The 19768-nt window shown below is 46.1% G+C and overlaps 1 protein-coding gene across 1 annotated transcript in view; it reads left to right on the forward strand.

Moving 5' to 3' along the window:
- The window catches only part of XYLT1 (xylosyltransferase 1), a 373697-nt gene that overhangs the window by 276240 nt on the left and 77689 nt on the right, over positions 1 to 19768 (forward strand). The window contains exon 5 of the mRNA XM_007986630.3: positions 1074 to 1276. Coding sequence (XP_007984821.3) covers positions 1074 to 1276 — 203 coding nt within the window. The remainder of the gene's footprint in view (positions 1 to 1073; positions 1277 to 19768) is intronic.

Raw genomic sequence — 19768 nt, forward strand, 5'->3', positions numbered from 1 at the left:
GCAAGATAGTACATATTTTAGGTATTATAGGGCACATACTCTCTGTCACAGCTACTCTGCACTGCCATTGTGCTAAAGCAGCCAAGGAGAACATGTCAACAAATGAGCGTGGCTGTGTACCAGTAAAACTTTATTAACAAAAACCTGCATCAGCCCTGCTGATCCTGAGCTACCTTGTCCCTGAGGTTTCTATTGGTGACACAATTATGCCTTTAGTCAAGAAGGCAAAGGGGGATGTCTTGTCCAAAAGGTTGGCTTCTAGCAGACCTGTGAGAGGATAATGGAGGAGCAATGAGTAGGAGGGGGGACAGGAAACAGAAATTCTGCCTCTGAAATATACCTGGGTTTAGATAGAGCCATATTTCCCAGCTTATCTTCCTCAGACCCCATGCAGCTGTCATGTATAAGAATGCAAAGTTGGCCGGGTGCAGTGGCTCACGCCTGTCATCCCAGCACTTTGGGAGACCGAGGTGGACGGATCACCCAAGGTCAGGAGTTCCAGACCAGCCTTTCCAACATGGTGAAGCCCCATCTCTACTAAAAATACAAAACTTAGCTGGGTGTGGTGGCGCATACTTGTAATCCCAGCTACTCGGGAAGCTGAGGCAGAAGAATTGCTTAAACTTAGGAGGTGTAGGTTGCAGTGAGCTGAGATGGCACCATTTCGCTTCAGCCCAGGTGACGGAGCGAGACTCTGTCCAAATAAATAAATAAATAAATAAATAAATAAATAAATAAAGCAAGACTCTGTCTCAAAAAATAAATCAATAAAATAAAATTTAAAAATATGTGAAGTCCCAGGCACCACCAGCCCAAGCCTAGTGAACCGTTAGCTCAGAAGTGGGGCCAGGGAATCTGCATTTCAAATAGCTAATTTGAAATGTAAAAAATAATACAAGTTTGAATTGCAATACAGAAAGACACCCCAGTCCAGGATCATTTACTTGGCAAAGGCCACTCTCCTCAGAAGTACCCAACCAGGAGGGAAGAGACAGAGAGGGGACGGGGTGAGGGGCATGCCTGGGTGTTTTCTAGGCCACTGAATGTCATCACCCTTTCTCTTCTGGGAAAAGCGTTCTAATTACCTGCATCGACAAGTGCTCCAGGTCTCCAGGCAGTACAGCAACGTCCGCGTCACCCCCTGGAGAATGGCCACCATCTGGGGGGGAGCCAGTCTCCTGTCCACCTACCTGCAAAGCATGCGGGACCTCCTGGAGATGACCGACTGGCCCTGGGACTTCTTCATCAACCTCAGTGCGGCCGACTACCCCATCAGGTAAGGCGGCCAAGGGCCCAAACCAGCCTCATCTGACGTCCTGCTCTGGCTGGTCTTGGCTGGGAACCTGTGAGGCAGAAGGAGACCGACGCATAGTCTCCACAGGATCTCTCAGGATAGGATTCTGATTGGACCTGAGGATCATTGATTCATTCACTCAGTCATTCACGCATTCAACAGATACAGACTGTGCACATGGTTTTCCCAGCTCTGTTCGCTGATATACCAGTGCACTAAACAGACAAACTCCAACCCGCATGGAGCTTTGTATTAGGGTTCTCTAGAGGGACAGAACTAACAGGATAGATGTATATGTAAAGGGGAGTTTATTAAGGAGTATTGACTCATATGATCACAAGGTGAGGTCTCACAATAGGCCATCTTCAAGCTGAAGAGCAAAGAAACCAGTCCGAGTCTCAAAACCTCAAAAGTAGGGAAGCCGACAGTGCAGCCTTCAGTCTGTAGTCGAAGGCCCAAGGATCCCAAAGCTGGAGAACTTGGAGTCCGATGTTCAAAGACAGGAAGCCTCCAGCACAGGAGAAAGACGTAGGCCGGGAGACTCAGCCAGTCTATTCCTTCCACGTTCTGCCTGCTTTTATTCTGGCCACGCTGCCAGCTGATTAGATGGTGCCCACCCAGATTGAGGGTGGGTCTGCCTTTCCCAGTCCGCTGACTCAAATGTTAATCTCCTTTGGCAACACCCTCACAGATGTGGCCAAAAACAATACTTTGCATCCTTCAGTCCATCAAGTTGACACTCCATAGTAACCTTCACAAGCTTCCATTCAAGTAGGGAGACATACAACAAAATGAGTTAAATGATGTCTTAGAAAAATAAAGCAAAGGGCGAAAGTAGGGGAGAATTGTAATTTTACCAATGGTGACCTGGAAAGTTTTCACAGATAAGAACAGAAGAAGATGAAGAAGAGAGTCACACCTACAGAGAAAGTGGTCCAGGCAGGAGGAAAGGCAGGGGCTGAGCCCAGAGCTGGGTCCAGGCCTGGCTTGTGCGAGGAACATCCGGCCTCAGTGGAGCTGTAACAGAGTAAGTGAGGGGTAGTGTAACAAGAGATATAAAGTCAGAGAGTAATTTGAGGCCGGATGGTGGTGATCCTAGAATTTGGCTGTTAGTCCAAGCAAGATGGAAGCCACCGGCATGATACTTTGAATGATGTTATGAACAATGTATGTATGTATGTATGTGTGTGTATCTATATATGAGCCAGAGTCTCGCTCTGTCACCCAGGCTGGAGTGCAGTGGTGTGATCTCAGCTCACTGCAGCCTCCACCCACCAGGTTCAAGTGATTCTCCTACCTCAGCCTCCCAAGTAGCTGGGGCTACAGGGACCCACTAACACACCTGGCTAATTTTTGTATTTTTAATAGAGATGGTGTTTCACCATGTTGGCCAGGCTGGTGTCAAACTCCTGGCCTCAGGTGATGTGCCTGTCTTGGCCTCCCAAAGTGCTGGGATTATAGGTGTGAGCCATTGTGCCAGGCTGATATTTTCTCTCAGGAGGGCAGTTTTTTCCTTTGACTGTGTTTTCCATCTGGATTCGCTGACAAGTGTGAAAAGGAAAGTGTATGGAAGTGAAGAGGGGGATCTTCCTCCCTCTAATGGCACAAGGCCGTAGGGTACAGCATTCCCAGGAGATCTAGATGAAGGAGCCCTAAAAAAAATAAAACTTTTATTAAGGCAACTTTCAAACACGCACAAGAGTACCAAGAATAGTGTAATGCACTCCCACATAGATGTCGCCCAGGTTAATTCATGGCCATTTTTCTTGTGTCTGGACTTTCATCCTCTTCCCCCAACAGTGGATTATTTTGAAAGAAATATAAGATATCATATAATTGTATCTCTAAATTTTCAGTATATATCTAGAAAAGATAAGATCTCTTTTTTAAGACAGCATCACAATGATGCTTATGCCTAAAATATTAGCAGGCAGGTTTTAATGGCATCAAATATCTAGGTCACGTATTCTCAAGAGTTTGAATTTTGAATCAGAACCCAAAAAAGGTACAAGCGTGGAAGGAAGTCATCTCTTTAAAGCTACAAGCAGCTTCTTTCTTCTTCACAGCATGGTCATTGGGGGTCTTCTTCAGTCCTGGGCTTGGGGGCATCCCCCCAACATCTGCTGGGAGACCCTAGACTGTAGAAGGTGCTGGGGAGGCACACTCTCTGGTCAGTTTGAATGGGGTACACCTGACACCCGTGAACCTGAGAAAAATGATGGGCACTAGAAAGATAACTGTTTTCCTTTGTCCATAGGACAGAGGGATAGATGGGAATGGTTACAGAACATTACTGGTAGAGTTGTACTTACCACAATTGTGTTCATTTGTTCAACAAACATTTACTGAGCAACTACCGTGCTGCGTGCTAAGTAGTACATTTTGTGAGCAAAAGCAGTGCAGCTTCCTGTACTTCTACCCTGCTCATGGAATGTGTATCCTAGCTGAGAAGATGGGGTTAGATGATCATGCCAAAGACACATCAAGCAAGGTGTGAACAAGCCATAAAGAAAGGAAGATGTGGGCTGGGTACGGTGGGTCATGCCTGTAATCCCAGCACTTTGGGAGGCCAAGGCAGGTGGATCAGAAGGTCAGGAGTTCAAGACCAGCCTGGCCAAGATGGTGAAACCCTGTCTCTACTAAAAAATACAAAAATGAGCTGATCTCGGTGGTGCATGCCTGTAATCCCACCTACTCAGGAGGCTGGGGCAGGAGAATCACTTGAACCCGGGAGGCGGAGGTTGCAGTGAGTCAAGATCGTGCCACTGTACTCCAACCTGGCAACACAGCAAGACTCCGTCTCAAAAAACAGAAAAAAAAAAAAAAAAGAAAGAAAGAAGATGTGGGAGTGGGGAAAAACTCAAGGGCCATAATCAGGAGGTCAGAAAGGCCTCTGAATGCTCAGCTTTGAACCAAGACCTAGAGGACAAGAGGGATCCACTGGGAAGGAAATGAGAAAGAGATCCTTCTAGACTGGGATTCGTAGCAGTGGCACTGCTAATGTTTGGGGATGGATAATTCTTTGCTATGGGTGCCGTCCTGTGCTTTGTAGGATGCGTAGCAGCATCTCTGGCCTCTGCCTACCAGATGCCAGGGGCACACCCTGCCCACTTGTGCCAACCACAGATGTCTCCAGACATTTTCACATGACCTCTAGGAGCTAAAATTGCCTCCACTTGAGAACCACCATTTCTTATATAGGGAACAGCCTGGGCACAATGTAGCACAGAAACAAACTTGTTGCATTTGAGAAATTTAAACAATGGATAGAGTATAATAAAAGAATGAGGAGAAATGAGTTTAGACAAGTACATGGCAAGGAGGGGTTAGAACATTCCTTCTCCATCTTTCATGAAAGGAATGAGTTTGGAAATGTCCCAAAATGCTGAGCATGGCAGCAAGTGTGGCAAACACTTGCTTCAACCCTTACAACAAACCTGTTTTACAGAGGGACAAACTAAGGCCCCATGTCATGTGATGAATGCATGGCAGAGCGGGGATTAGAATCAGTTTCGTCTGGTTGCAAAGTTGGTATTCTTTCTGGCTTGAAGTCGGCCTCTTAGGGAACTCAGCAGAACTGGACTGTCAGGATGGCCCCGGGCCACCTTGAAAGCACAGAAGGAAACAGTCCCACTCCATGAGCTTGTGGCTGGGCAGAATAGTGGTTAGACTGCCTTGCAGCAGGGATGTCCAGGATGGTCCTAGGAGGACCCCCGTTGTCTGTTCCTGAGTGGTAGGGGCTATGCTCAAAGTTCCCACATTCTTCCTTCTCTGGATTCCCATTGGAGGCCTCAGAGGTCATGCCAGGCTAGGTTGGGGGCCTGCGTTGAGCCAGAGACCTCTTGAGGCCAGGTAGGCATGCGCGTTGCTGCCCCCTGGAGGCCACTGTTGGCTTGCTTTGCGTGGCCACTTCCCTTAAAGCATCCAGCTCCGCTCAGCACCCAGGAGGCTGAGTGCCTGCACTCTTGTCAAAGTGCTTAATGCTCGAATCCAAGTTCTGCCACTTAGCTAGCAGGGTAACCTCAGGCAAGTAAATCCAATTTCTGTGAAATTGGGATATAATAATAGAACCTAGCAGCCTGTTGGACACTTGGAAGGTGCTTAGTGAATGTCAGCCATTTATACGTAAGCTATATCCAAGGTCTTATCTTGTATCTCTGAGAGGTCCAGAAATCATTTCTCAGGCCATGCGTGCAACCTATTTTGGGGTTCAGAGAAGAGAGTTGTCTTATTTGTGGCTTTTTTTGCTTTAGTGCCCCAGGTCACTCTGTATCTCTTGGCCTTTCTCATCCTCTTCCTCTGCTTCACTGATCTCATTTCCGTGGTGCCTCCCACGAATTCCTTTGCCCACTCTTCTTTGCCAGCCTCATAGCCAGAGGCACTTTATGCATCAAGCACTGCTGGTTCCTCTTGCTGTTGTTTTCATGAAGTTGCCCTACACAAAAACATATGAATTTTGCAGATGAATGGTTTCATCCTGGGCAATGCTGATAGGTTTTCATTTTCCATCTGCCGCCCCATCTGTAGCTTCCAAAACCACTACTTCTCCCATCCCAGGAAGAATGAGCAAACTCAGGAGTCTTCTCAAAGGGGCAATAGTGCCCAAGTCAGGCACTTCTAAGAGGCACTGAAAACTTGGGGGATAGTTAAGGGCCCAGCCAGCCCGACGTGGCCGCTGTGAGCAGCTCTGTGATTTGACATCACTTCCTTGTGTCCCCTGCACAACCCTCACTGTGGAGGGTGTGGGGGAGCGGGCAGATTCTTCCTCTCTTAGATATTAACGATGCACTGGTCTTTACTGGTCACTAGCCTTGTTTAGGCCCTGGACACAGACATCCTGGTTTCAGGTGCTGCCTCACCACCAACTGGCCATGTGGATCAGCACGAGTTGCTTCAACTTCCTGCATCTCAAATTCTCCACCTTAAAATAAACACAATATTAGTGCCCATTTCACAGGGCTCTTAGGAAGTTTCAGTGAAATCTTGCATGATAAGGACCTACCGCGGTGTCAAATGATAGAAAGTGGTTGATAAGTATACGCTGTTATTGTAGCCATGGAGTAATTTGGGGATTTTAGGCAGGACTTAGGCATCCTAAGTCCTTAGACGTCCTAAGATGTATCCTAAAAATATAAAAATGAGCCAGGCACGGTGGTGCATGCCTGTAATGCCACCTACTCGGGAGGCTGGGGCAGGAGAATCGCTTGAACCCAGGAGGCGGAGGTTGCTGTGAGCTGAGATCGCGCCACTGTATTCCAGCCTGGTGACGTAGCTAGACTCCATCTCAAAAAACAAAAAACAAAACAAAAAAAAGAACATGTGGGAGTGGAGAAAAACTCTAGTGCCCGTCATTTTTCTTAGGTTCACGGGTGTCAGGTATACCCCGTTCAAACTGACCAGAGAGTGTGCCTCCGCAGCACCTTCTACAGTCTAGGGTCTCCCAGCAGATGGTGGAATGCCCCCAAGCCCAGGACTGAAGAAGACCTCCAACGACCATGCTGTGAAGAAGAAAGAAGCTGCTTGTAGCTTTAAAGAGAGGCCTTCCTTCCACGCTTTTTTGGGTTCTGATTCAAAACTCAAACTCTTGGGAATATGTGACCTAGATATTTGATGCCATTAAAACATGCCTGCTAATATTTTAGACATCTAAGTCCCGCCTAAATTGCCCAAATCACTCCATGGCTACAAGTAACCCTGGGACTTGAATTACTTTCCCTTTTCTCTTTGATAGAGTTAAAAGAGTAGTAAAGTATTTCTTGAACTCACATCTCTGTCAAAAGAGGGAAAAGTAGCCAAGCACGGTGGCGCACAACTGTAATCCCAGGACTTTGGGAGGCTGAGGCAGGCGAATCACTTGAGGTTAGGGGTTTGAGACCAGCTTGGCCAACATGATGAAACCCCATCTCTACTAAAAATACAAAAAAATAGCCAAGTATGGTGTGTGCACCTGTAACCCCAGCTGCTCAGGACACTGAGGCATGAGAATCACTTGAACCCGGGAGGCAGAGGCTGCAGTGAGCCGAGATCATACCACTGCACTCCAGCCTGGGTGACAGACTGAGACTCTGTCTCTAAATAAATAAATAAATAAATAAATAAATAAATAAAGAAAGAAAGAAGGTGGGAAAAGCAAAGATAGGCTGTGAAGACTGAATGTTTCAAGAAAAACAGAATAGAACCAATTCATTTGTGGACATGAAGAATATTCCTGAACGTGGCATATGCAAGCTGAGAAGCCGAGAGTGTTTAGAGACTGTAGGTGTTCCTGCTCTGCTGTTGACATGACTTCCTGGTCCACGTAGGCTCCGGTTGGAGCTGGTTGTGTACCCAACACATGGGTGAAAGTGGAAAATGGATACTTTCAAACTCTGAGGCCCTGCTAGGTCTTGAATCCTCAAAAGGTATGATGGTTTTATTTCTATGTTCTATTTACTGAGGCAGGGAATTGTACCTGGCATACTTTAGATTGGCTGCAGGAAGAGATGAAGCCAGAAGCCAGTAGCACCTGTTTCTTGGTTTGGACTTGTAGTAAGAGACCTCGGCTGGCTGTGGTGGCTTGTGCCTGTAATGCTGGCAGCACTTTGGGAGGCCGAGGCAGGTGGATCACCTGAGGTCAGGAGTTCGAGACCAGCCTGGCCAATATGATGAAACCCCATCTCTACTAAAAAGACAAAAATTAGCTGAGTGTGGTGGTGGGCGCCTGTAGTCCCAGCTACTTGGGAGGCTGAGTCAGGACAATTGCTCAAACCCAGAAGGCGGAGGTGGCAGTGAGCTGAGATCACGACATTGCACTCCAGCCTGGGCAACAAGAATGAAACTCCATCTCAAAAAAAAAAAAAAAAAAAAAGAGACCTCATGCATCACACCGTGTCTTTCCCTAAGGCCAGTGTCTTGGGGCAACTCAGATGTAAAGAGAGGAGGGTTGAGTGTGTCCTTTACCTCTCCCAGGGTTCACATTCCGTCTGTGGTGTGGACACACGTGTGCACACAGGGGGCAGTGTATGTGTACAGAAACCACCAGGCAGGGGAATCCATGTTGACATTTTCCTGCTACTTCTGCCTCTTGGGTATCCACAGCAACAAAGTCCAAACTATCAGGGCCCACCACATGGACATGTAAGTTACATGAACCGCAGATCCAAATTCTGTCTTGAGATACTAGCAGAGCCGCGGGCTGACAGTGTGAGAGAGCTGCTCTGCGGTGCCTCAGTGGGAAACACCAGCTGGTAAAGACGGGAGCAGGTGGCCAGGGCTTCTCTACAATCTCCCAAAGACCAGAGTTTATATGGGACCAGGCAAGCAAGACTAACCCCCAGAGTAACAGCGCAGACACTTACTGCACACCTACTGTGTGCTGGGCCCTCTTCAGGGCCCTTTACCACATATTTTGTCTTAATCCCCATCCCTCAAAACACAACTGCTACTGGGTAAGTAAGTTTAGAGAAATTAGTATTAAAACAGAGCAGAGGAAACTTTGTAGGGAGCCAAGCCTTGATAATGTTCAGCACAGATACCAGTCACTCTGGGATTTGAAATGAAGTTGAGCAGTATGGAAGTCCAAGCATCCGTGTACAATCACTCCTGGACTTTTCATCCCTTTAGTCTGCTTAAGTGGGACCCGAATGGATCAAAGAATTCCTGTAGTTAAGACCACGCAACAACTACAGCGAATGTATATGTAGCACTTCGTACGTTCCTAGCATTATTCTAAGTGCTTTACAATTCAGGTGTGTCCAAGGGAGAGAATCCAGTTATGGCTCTTCAGTTTCTTTTCCTGGCTGGGCCAGTAAAGCCCTTCCTCATCCCTCTTTTCTGCTCGTCACTAGAGACAGAAACTAAAAACCATGGCTTTAGGCTGCTGAAAGCCTAAAACAAAAAAACAAAACAAAACAGAACAACCAAATAAGGTAGGTTGGACAAGCTGGTTTACATTGTTTTTGACAGCAACTCTGAAGTATGCACTCTTGATATCCCCATTTTTCAGATGAAGAAACTGAAGCACAGAAATGTTAAGAAACTTGAACCCAAGGCTACGGCCAGTAAACTGTAGAACCACGATCCTTTTTTTTTTCTTTTTTTTGGAAAGTGGGGTGAAATTTATGTAACATAAAATTAACCACTTTTAATTGTTGAATGGCATTCAGCACATTCACAGTGTCAGACAACCATACCCTCCCTCTAATCCTAAACATTTTCATCATCCCAAAAGAAAACCCTGTACCCATTAAGCAGTCACTTCCCAAAGACCTCTCCCCAGTCTCTGGCAACCACTAATCTCCTTTCTGTATCTATGGACTTGATTTGCCTGTTCTTGACATTTTTATCTATTTGTTTTGAGATGGAGCCTCCCCTCTTGTTGCCCAGGCTGGAGTGCAATGGCGCGATCTCGGCTCACTGCAACCTCTGCCTCCCAAGTTCAAGCGATTCTCCTGGCTCAGCCTCCCAAGTAGCTGGGATTACAGTCATGCACCACCACACCTGGCTGATTTTGTATTTTTAGTGGAGATGGGGTTTCACTATGTTGGTCAGTCTGGTCTCGAACTCCTGACCTCATGTGATCTACCCGCCTCGGCCTCCCAAAGTGCTGAGATTACAGGTGTGAGCCGCTGCGCCCAGCCTATTCTAGACATTTTATATAAATGCGGTTACATAGTATATGACATTTGCTGACCTGCTTCTTTCACTCAGCTTAATATTTTTGAGGTTCCTCTGCATCGTGGCATATAGCAGCACTTCATTCCTTTTTATGACTGATAGTCTATCATGTTGATATACTTGTACCACAATCTTTGTCCAATTGTCAGTCAATATACCTATCATTCTGAAGAGCTTCCCAAAGCCCCTGTCTCCTGGCCATGTTGTATCTGTGCTATATGCTCTGAATTGAGGGCCTCATCTGGTTTAAGAAGATGCAGCTCCATCATATGGGACTCTGCCCAGCAGTGGTGCTGGAGGACTCTTGTTAAGCCGTGATGACTTCTTGGCCATGAGGGATTGTAGATCTGAGCATATTGGCCTGATGGCCTTTTCCATGCACACTGGATCTTCTCTACCCATGCTAGCCCCTGGACCTCAGCTGAACAGGAAAGGAACTCCCAGTGATTCTCATTGTCTGGGGAAGATTCAGGTTGAAGATGGAAATGTGGAGGAGTAGAGTGTGAGGTCCAAGCTTCCCTTTTTCCCTTCTCCCTTCTCTCAACACCAAGCCCCTTCTGATGACAATCTTGGGGTGCTCTGGGGAGGAAAGTGCTTAAGTCAGCCCAGTGAAGATACTTCTGTACTCCCACAGATGAGGTCAGGGGTTGGGGCTCCTTCTGACTTTACCCATTCACCCAAAAAAATATTTATTGAGCACCTACTATGTGTTGGACACTGTGCTAAGCAGCAAGTACTCAAAGGTGAGGAAAAATATACCCAGTTCTGCCCTCATCGTGGTGGTCAAGGGTGATGGCTGGAGCCCGTCCACCGGGGTCCAAATTGCAGCTTCTTTATTTACTAGCTGTGTGAAGTTGGATACACCAGTCCCTGTGCCTCAGTTACTTCACCTGTAAAATGGGCATAATAATGGCACCACCCCATAGGGTTGCTTTGAGGGTTAAGTGAGTCCATATATGTAAAGTGCTTAGCACACAGCGAGGGTTATCCTTGTGATAGCCATGGGACACCAATAATCAAATTTCTCTCTCTCTTTCTCTCTCTTTACTCTCTCTCTTTTCACTCTCTCTCTCTTTCTCTCTGTGTTTTCACTCTCTCTCTCTGTCTTTTCACTCTCTCTCTCTCTGTCTTTTCACTCTCTCTGTCTTTTCATTCTCTCTTTTCACTCTGTCACCCAGGCAGGAGTGTGGTGCAATCTCTGCTCATTGCAACTTCCACCTCTCAGTTCAAGCAATTCTCCTGCCTCAGCCTCCCAAGTAGCTGGGGTTATAGGCACTCTCCATCACATCTGGCTAATTTTTGTATTTTTAGTAGAGACGAGGTTTCACCCTGTTGTCCAAGCTGGCCTCAAACTCCTGACCTCAAGTGATCTGCCCACCTCAGCCTCCCAAAGTGCTGGGATTACAGGTGTGAGCCATTGCGCCCAGCCAAGAATCTATATATTTTTAAAGCGTCCTGCACCCTGCAGGTGATCGTACTAGTGAGAATTGAAATCCACTGGTCCAGGGAAAGAGAGAGAAATCTGTCACATAGTTAGAGAAGTAAATAAAAGCTACATGCTGTGTTGGAAAATGTTAGTCTCAGTACTTCTTGGGAAAGCATATTTGGTGGCCCAACTCTCAGATGTTTAGGTGTGACCATCTCCCCTGCATTCTGCTTTCTCAGCAGCCAAACCACTTTTGTTCTTTGGGATGTTCAGAGACACACACTCTGCTTCCTGAGACCCCAGAGTTCCTGGGTTCGAAACCATCCAACAAAAGCTCCACCCAGATAATGTGTGAGTCTGAAAGGGTATATCTGCTTAGACTGTGGTTCACAAGGAGACTGGAAAAACATGCCAGTAATTTTGCCATTAACAGTTTTGCTTGCCTCTAGTCGCAAAATAAACACATCCTCAGCCCTGTTATTTTTCAAGCTGATGGAGCACACACTCCTGCTTTTGCAGAAATGCAGTTTGCTTCCCTCTTGCCAGTTGTCCTGGGTCTCCTGAGCTGTATTTTAGGCTGGACAGCTCTTTAAGCTTTCTTAAGGCCGGAAGTGACCTAGAGCATGTGCTGGACAAGCAGAGTGAGCCTAAAGTTCTCAGAGTTCTCATGAAAACCAAGGTTCTGCAGAAAGCCGAGAGTGGTCTGTGGGCTTAGGACCTTCTGGGAAGGATGTGATGGAGGACAAGAACTGATGTGACTGCTTCACCCACAGGATGCCATCATTTGGCTTAGAGAACTTTTAGCTGTATTGTTTGTTTGCTTGCTGTTTTATTTGTTTTTTCATTATTTCACAACTGAAAAAAAAAAAAAAAAAAAAGATTCCGAGTCCTGGGGAAAAATAATGTGATAGTTCTCTCTTGAGTTGTGTATCCATTCTTTAACTAGCAGAGAATAGAACACTTTGGCCATTCATTCATTAAATAAATGCTCATTGAGATTCTGCTAGATATTAGGCAATGCTCTAGACCAGCAATGTCCAGTGAAACCTTCTGGGTGATGGAAATGTTCTACAAGTACCATCCAGTAAGGTAGCCATTAGCCACATGTGGCCATTGACAGCTCGAAACGTGCCTTGTGGGACTAAGGAACTAAATGTAAAATTTGATCTGATTTTAATTTAAATTAAAACTCTGCCCTCATGAACCTTACATTGATGCCATGGGACACAAACACTTCCACTAGAGAGAATTATATTACTGTTCCCAAAAAAAAAGAGAGTCCAGGCTACACAGTACAGAAATATATGTGATCTCTGTCCTCTGCCAATTTGATATTCTCACCAGATCCCAGATTGACCACACAATGAATTTTGCGTGATGTATTTTCTTCCGAATCCCTCCCTCTCCATATCTCAGAATTCTCCTTCCTCTTGGCAGTGGCTTTCTATGTGTCTGTGGATGGGACGTTTCCAACCCTGGCATCTTTCTGCCCAGTGCATTGAGCATTTTTGCTTATTGGCAAAAAGAAAAAAAAAAAAAAGTCTTTTATGTGACTTTTTCTCCAGTGGCCAAGAGTATGGACGGTATCCATGCTGGGATGCTCCAAGTGCATCCTGGGAATTTGGATGTGAGCCCAGGGTGGTCTACAATGTGGGTGGTCTTTATTGTAGAGTCTATTATTCTTCCCTTGCCTGTTCCTTACCTCTAACTGCAGGTGAAGATTCTTTTCAAGGGCAATCTGGAGGAACCGCATGTATTAAAAATGGGATAAGGGAGGAGCATTTCTACCCTTTTAAAAATTGATGAGGGCAAAGATTTGGCTGAGTAGAGGACCCAAGCGACAGGGTTAAGGTCCAATCATTAGGCATACAGACTCTGTGGATTATTCTTATTATCATTCAAGTATTTTCTCTCCCTTGCTCCCACCCTGGGTCATTGTCCAGCATGGTCAATAGTAGCCACGTAAAGTAGATGCCTGGGGAAGCCTTTTAAGACCTGCCATACTCCAGTAGCTAATCATATTCGCCGATGTTTCTTGACCTCTTACTGTGCATGTGATTCTAGGCCAAGCGATTTCTATGCATTATCTCATGTAATTCTCACAACAATCCCAGAAGGTATATAGTGTTACTGCATCCCACTTTGCAGATGAAGAAACCAAGGCTGTGAGAAGTAAAGGAATTTTCCCAGTGTCTCAAAACTGGTGGGGATTGGAGCCAGGATTTAAATGCATGATTCCTTCATCGCGGGGAGTAGGGGCAGAGAGGAAAGGACCTGAGTTTTTTGCCAACAGGTCATAATTTCACCGGTTCATAAAATCACCTGTGAAGCTCTCCCACGCGTTTCTCCCCCATCTAAAGCCTTGGTTTCTGTATCTGGATGAGAATCCAGGTATCAAGAGATGAGCAGGGTACATCAGAACCTGAGATCCAGAGTCACCTCATGTTTAGCCAACTGCCACGTTGCCTCCACTTTCTGCTTTAGTCCCCATAGCCTCCCAGTAAGATGACATATAGAACAGCACCAGGACTCAGAGTGTTCAAGTGACTTGCCCAGCGTCACATGACTTGATCGTGGCCAAGATGGGATTTGAATGAAGGCTCAGCTGGCCTTGAAGTTCACTGTGCTTTATGCAGTGTGTTGTGTAAGTGGTTGACCCCAGGGAGGGAAAGCCAGTCACCCAAGGATGCCAACGGTACAATGTGGCTGCCCAGGCCAGTGTAGATCCATCTCCAGATGGCCTCTTTCTTTCTCTGATTAATGGAAGATCCAAGCTTTACTGACTGTGTGCTCTAAGTATAGACCTAGGAACCATCTGTCCTGCATTAGCAAGGACAACCCCAGCCTTCAAATTCCTTTGTAATCCTGTTCCCATTGGACCTCAGACTCTCCATATCTCTCCCCTAACTGGCTATCTGGAATTCTCATTCATTTAAATATTAGCCTAATGCAAGCATAATTAGAAAGGAATGGCATCTGTCCCTCCCCCCACATATGCCTAATTCTTTTGAAGCAAAATCAAAGCATTGCTGGCGTATTCTACACCATCAAGTCATTCCACTACAATGTAGAAGAGGTCATGCAGTGTCAGCCTGACGTGGATTTGAATTCTGTTGCTATAAGTTGAACCGTGCCCCATTAAATTTATATGTTGAAGCTCTAACCCCTGTACTTGAAGATAGGGCCTATAAGGATGTAATTAAGGTTAAATGAGATCATGAGCATGGAGCCTTGATCCTATAGAAGTACTGTCCTTCTTTATAACAGACACCAGAGAGCTCGCTGTCTCTTTCTTTGCCATGTAAGGACAGAACAAGAAGGTGGCCTTCTGCAAGTCAGGAAGAGAGCCCTCACCAGAATCAAATTGTCAGGCACTTTGGACTTCCCAGTCTCCAGAACTATGAGAAAATACATCTCTATTGTTTAACCCACCCAGTTATGGTGTCTTGTTATGGCAGCCTGTGCAGACCAAGGTACCTGTCTTCACCCCCTGTATGAGAGCTGTATGCTCTCAAGCAACAAATCCAACCTTTGTGAGTCTCCATTTTCTCACCTGTAGGAGGGGATGACCATGTTACCCATCAGGGAGCTGTAAAAGGAAGAATAGCCAAGTGGGACTCCAGGCACAGCTTAGCATATTTCAAGGTCTCTGATGACAGCTGGATCAGAGCATTGTGGCTCAGGTCTGGCACCTCCATGTGACCTCCTCTCCACCTTCTAACCATCAAAACATTGGGACCAGGATGCTCAGTCATGCTGATGGGTGCAAAGCAAGGAGAGATGGTTGAGTCCACCAGGGAGACCTTACTGGGCCCACCCCATTGCAGCAAGTGGTTGGTGTAACTGGTCTTGGCCCCAAGAGGCTTAAGTACAACCCAGACCTGAGGCAAGAAACATTAAAAAAAGAAGAAGAAGAAGAAGAAGTGCGATTCATTGTGGGGGGAGGAAAGGTTTCACAGAACAGTTATCTAGCCCACTAGTAACCATGTCTCAAGCAATCTCTCCAGCACTAAGTAATCCTACCCTCGGTTCCTCCTTCGTTTAGGTAAATGTAGGAGAGAGATGGGCAGAGGAGCGTCTGCTCTGGGTAGCAGGCTGGAGTGCCCTCCCCAGAGTACTTTCCTCATAGGATTGTTAGAAACATGAGAGACAGTGGAACACAGGACCTCATCCAGAATTGGGCAATTTTTTAACAAGGAAATTGTTTGATGATAATGGTAGTGATGACAATGATAATTAATAATCCTGTATAGTCATTAATTCTGGACAAAAACATAGTCTGGCCTTTTGTGTTCCTCTCCTCCTTTGTTCCTCTTATATGTCTCTATACCTTGTACTAATACAGAAATGCAGATGGGACAGGGGGCACCTGCCTTTGAGGAAGTCTGTTCCTGATGAGAATGAGGAAGGTGGTTACCTTGAGCTTAGCCATCTTTGCCTGGACTCGGGCTCCCATGTTCCCTCCCTGCTGCAAGGCTGTTTGAAGATAGCCCTTGTGTTTATTTGCCTTCTGTACCCTAGTGAGGTGAAACAGCATATTCCATTTCTCAAGTCCATTTCTCCACTTACTTTGGAAAATCAAGTCCATTTCTCTAGTTACTTTTTGAATGCAACTGTAATCCACCTGAAATTTCAAGTGAGAAACTTCCTTCCAATTTCCAACCTCACCGACCCTCACCCCATCCCCAGGCTCCAGTGTCCTGCCTCTGGCCCTCCCCTGGTGGCCCCAGGCAATGTCAGAAAGTGATTTGGACATCTGGGCAGGTCAGCTTCCAAGGGAATCATCATGGAACAGAAGCCAATGCAGAAAGCAAGTTTTCATGGTTCCTGAGTCTCCCCTGCTGCCTCCTCCCACTCCCACCCAGCTTGGGTGAAGCAGTCCCATGCAGGTCAGATTGAGTGTCTCTAGAACTTGGATTCTGGTCTCGGCCCACTGCCTATAAAACCAGTTAATCCCAAAGTGGAGAATGGGAAGGGGAAGGCCATTTGGTAGTACTGACCAGTTTTCCTATGGTGGGGGATGAAGGGGAATCCCACACTGGTGGTGGTTCTCTTACGGAGAAGGAATGAAAACTGTGCCCCTAAAGACCACCAACCGTCCTGTGTCCTTTCTCCTCCAGGGAGGGATTCTCCTCGGTGCAATTTAATCGTATTCATCAGTCAACATTACTTGGCAAACCGAGCCAGGGGCACAAACATTGCCACCCTTTCTCAGTCTAATCGAGCTCTTTGGGATGCTGGAATCTGGTTTAAGGCCAAGCAGAAGCAATTTTTGATTACAGAGTCAATCTTTGTTTAAAAGTTTGCCACCCTGGGGAAGTTTCTAACAAGTTACTTTAAACAATGCATTCTCTGGACACCTACAGCTAAATAGTCCCATTAATCCAAATTGCTTTGCCGGGTTGTGGTGGAACCGTTCAGGAGCTGGGGCAGTGTCTCAGACAGGCTTCATGACAGCGATGGCTGCAGTACCGAGGGGGCACTGCTTTGTCATGAACTGAGTGACCAGGAGATGGCCCCACCCCTGAGAATTCCCTGCCACTGAGTTCGTTTAGGTGCTAAGTGCTTCTCCCATGGTCTCCTTTAATCTGTCAGCCATCTGGTGAGATGGTACCTTCATTGTCCCCATTTGCAAGAGAAGGGACTTGAGCAGATGCTCAGCTACCCAGAAGTGGAGCTCATTGGAGCTTAAACCCACCCATGCCCTTAACAACAAGTCAGGGCTTCCCAAGTAGGCCCGTGGGCCGCTTGCAGTATGCAAGATGATTTAAAGAGAAATGCAGACGAGTCTTCAAAAATGTCCATGTTTATCTATATTAACACATAGAAGGGAATAGGAACATGTTCAGCCCAGATTTTGGAAGCTGAAGTTTCCTTAAAAAAAAAGTTGATTTAAATGAGAAAATATTAACAAGGCAACAATACAAGGGGTAAGTGGCTCTTCAGTCATTTGGCAAGTACTGATTGAGTGCCTGCTATACTCCAGCCATTTCTGCTGAGGGTTGGGAATACAGCAGTAAAGAAAGCAAGCACTGTTGTGCACCCTCCATGCTATTTAGAGAGACAGTAGCGGGCCATGTATCAGATAGAAATGAGTACCAGGAAAACTACTGCATGGAAAGAGGATTGTGGGGTGGGGGCAGTCAGGAAGACACTTCGATGAGATGGATATGCCAGAAAGTTATGAGGAAGATTGTGAATGACCCAAAAAAGAGCGTTATCAGGTGAGGGATCAACAAACTTCTTTTCTAGCTTTTATTTGAGGTTCAGGAGTACATGTGCAGGTTTGTTACATAGGTAAATTGTGTGTCCTGGGGTTTTGGTGTACAGATTATTTCATTCCGGTGATAAACAGTATACCTGATAGGTAGTTTTTCATCCTCACCCTCCCTGCCTCCTCAAGGAGACCCTGGTGTCTGCTGTTGCCTTCTTTGTTTCCATGTGTACTCAATGTTTAGCTCCCACTTACAAGTGAGAATATGTGGTATTTGGTTTTCTCTTCCTTTGTTAATTCACTTAGGATAAAAGCCTCCAGCTCCGTTCATTCAACAAACTTTTTTTTTGAGACAGGGTCTCATTCTGTCACGCTGGCTGGAGTGCAGTGGCACAATCACAGGTCACTGAAGCCTCGACCTCCCGGGCTCAAGTGGTCCTCCCATCTCAGCCTCCTGAGTAGCTGGGATTATAGGCTCATGTCACTACACCTGGCTAATTTTTGTATTTTTATAGACATGGGATTTTGCCATGTTGCCCAGGCTAGTCTCAAACTTCTGCACTCAAGCCATTTGCCTGCCTCAAACTCGCAAAGTGCTGGGATTACAGGCATGAGCCACCTCGCCCAGCCTCAAAGTTTTCAATTAAAGGCCAGATAGTAAGTATTTTAGGTTTTGTGGTACATATATAGTCTCTCAGGATAATGAAACTCTGCCATTGTAAGACTAAGGCAGCCATATGTATGTAAATGAATGGGCATGACTGTGTTCCAGTAAAATTTTCTTTATAAAAGCAGGTGGCAGGCAATAGTTTGCCCTTGATCATTCTGCCAGATCTGCCGTGTTTCAGATCATGGCCTTGCCCAGAACACATATGTCTCAACCCTTTCAAATGTAGTGCCAACCCACCCACCCATCTTCCTAGGCATGGCCTTTGCTTCATTATCTTGGACGATTCTGTCAACCCAGGTGAGGCTGAATCTGGATCACAAGTGCTTCAGACTTCAGGACCCTGGATAGAGAATGAGTGATGGAGATCCCCAAGGCCTTCTGGTCTACCTCCCCTAGGCCTTGACCTGGATTTCCACCCAGTCCCAGGTAGCTGAACCTCTTATTAAACAGCAGGCTCCTTTTATTTTATGTTCTCCTAACCTACTTCATGTGCCATTTCTGACCTTGAGCTGACAAGGAGCACATGAAACACAGCTCACCCATCAGTGTTGCCTGACCAGGGGCGGCTGAGAGGAGACAGGCAGTTTGCACACAGACAATCCTCCATGGCTATCCAGCCCCGCAGAGTTCCTGCAAGCCAGAGCATACTGTGTTTTCTTACCACCCAGCCTTCTCTGCCTAAACCCAGGATAAATACCTGGTCCTCATTAGCACTGTAATTCACCCTGCACCACCTTCCTCAATCTGAATCAAAAAGGTTAATGTCATTGAATCCTGAGACTCATTGATTTCAGCACTTACCCCAGGTTTCTGCTCCCCCGCTAGAAGCACAGGGCTCATTTATCTTTCCTTGGTGGACCAGGCAAGTTACTGACTAATGCCTTAATGCCAGCTAATTCTCAAAGATTTTCCAGAGTGACTGGACATGTGTTCCTCTAGTACTTTCTATAAATCCAGTTGCTCTTGTGTGTCTAGTTTTCTACTGACTCACTGCCTAGATGTGTCTGGGCTCCCCTCCTGTAATTTATCTTGGAAGTCTGTCTCAGGTTGCAATGTTAATTCAGGAAGGGAAAGATTTTTAACCAAGGTGATGGCCACAAAATACATTTTAATGAACTATCAGCTGTAGGGCCTCGCTGTGAATTTGTTCATTCATTCATACGTTCTAGTCAGTCCATAGATGCTTGTTGGAAACCTACTGTGTGCCAGACATTTGCCAGGACCTGGGGTTACAGACACCAATAGAACCATTAACATCGCTGCCTTTGAGGAGTATACAGATTAAGCCATTAAATAATGGCATCTTCATGACATTGTCAGGAAAGAAATTTACATGCATATAATGCAGGAAACAGACATGCATATAACCCTTCTCTTCTAAAAGACCAGGGAAAGCTTCCCTGGAGAAGCACCCATCCCATAACCATGTTTCAAGCAATCTCACTGGCACTAAGGAATCCTACCATCAGTTCCCCCCTCCTTTTAGGTAAAACTAGGAAGGAGATGGGC

Source organism: Chlorocebus sabaeus, chromosome 5 (genome assembly GCF_047675955.1).
Source record: "Chlorocebus sabaeus isolate Y175 chromosome 5, mChlSab1.0.hap1, whole genome shotgun sequence".
NCBI classification, from domain to species: Eukaryota; Metazoa; Chordata; class Mammalia; order Primates; family Cercopithecidae; genus Chlorocebus; species Chlorocebus sabaeus.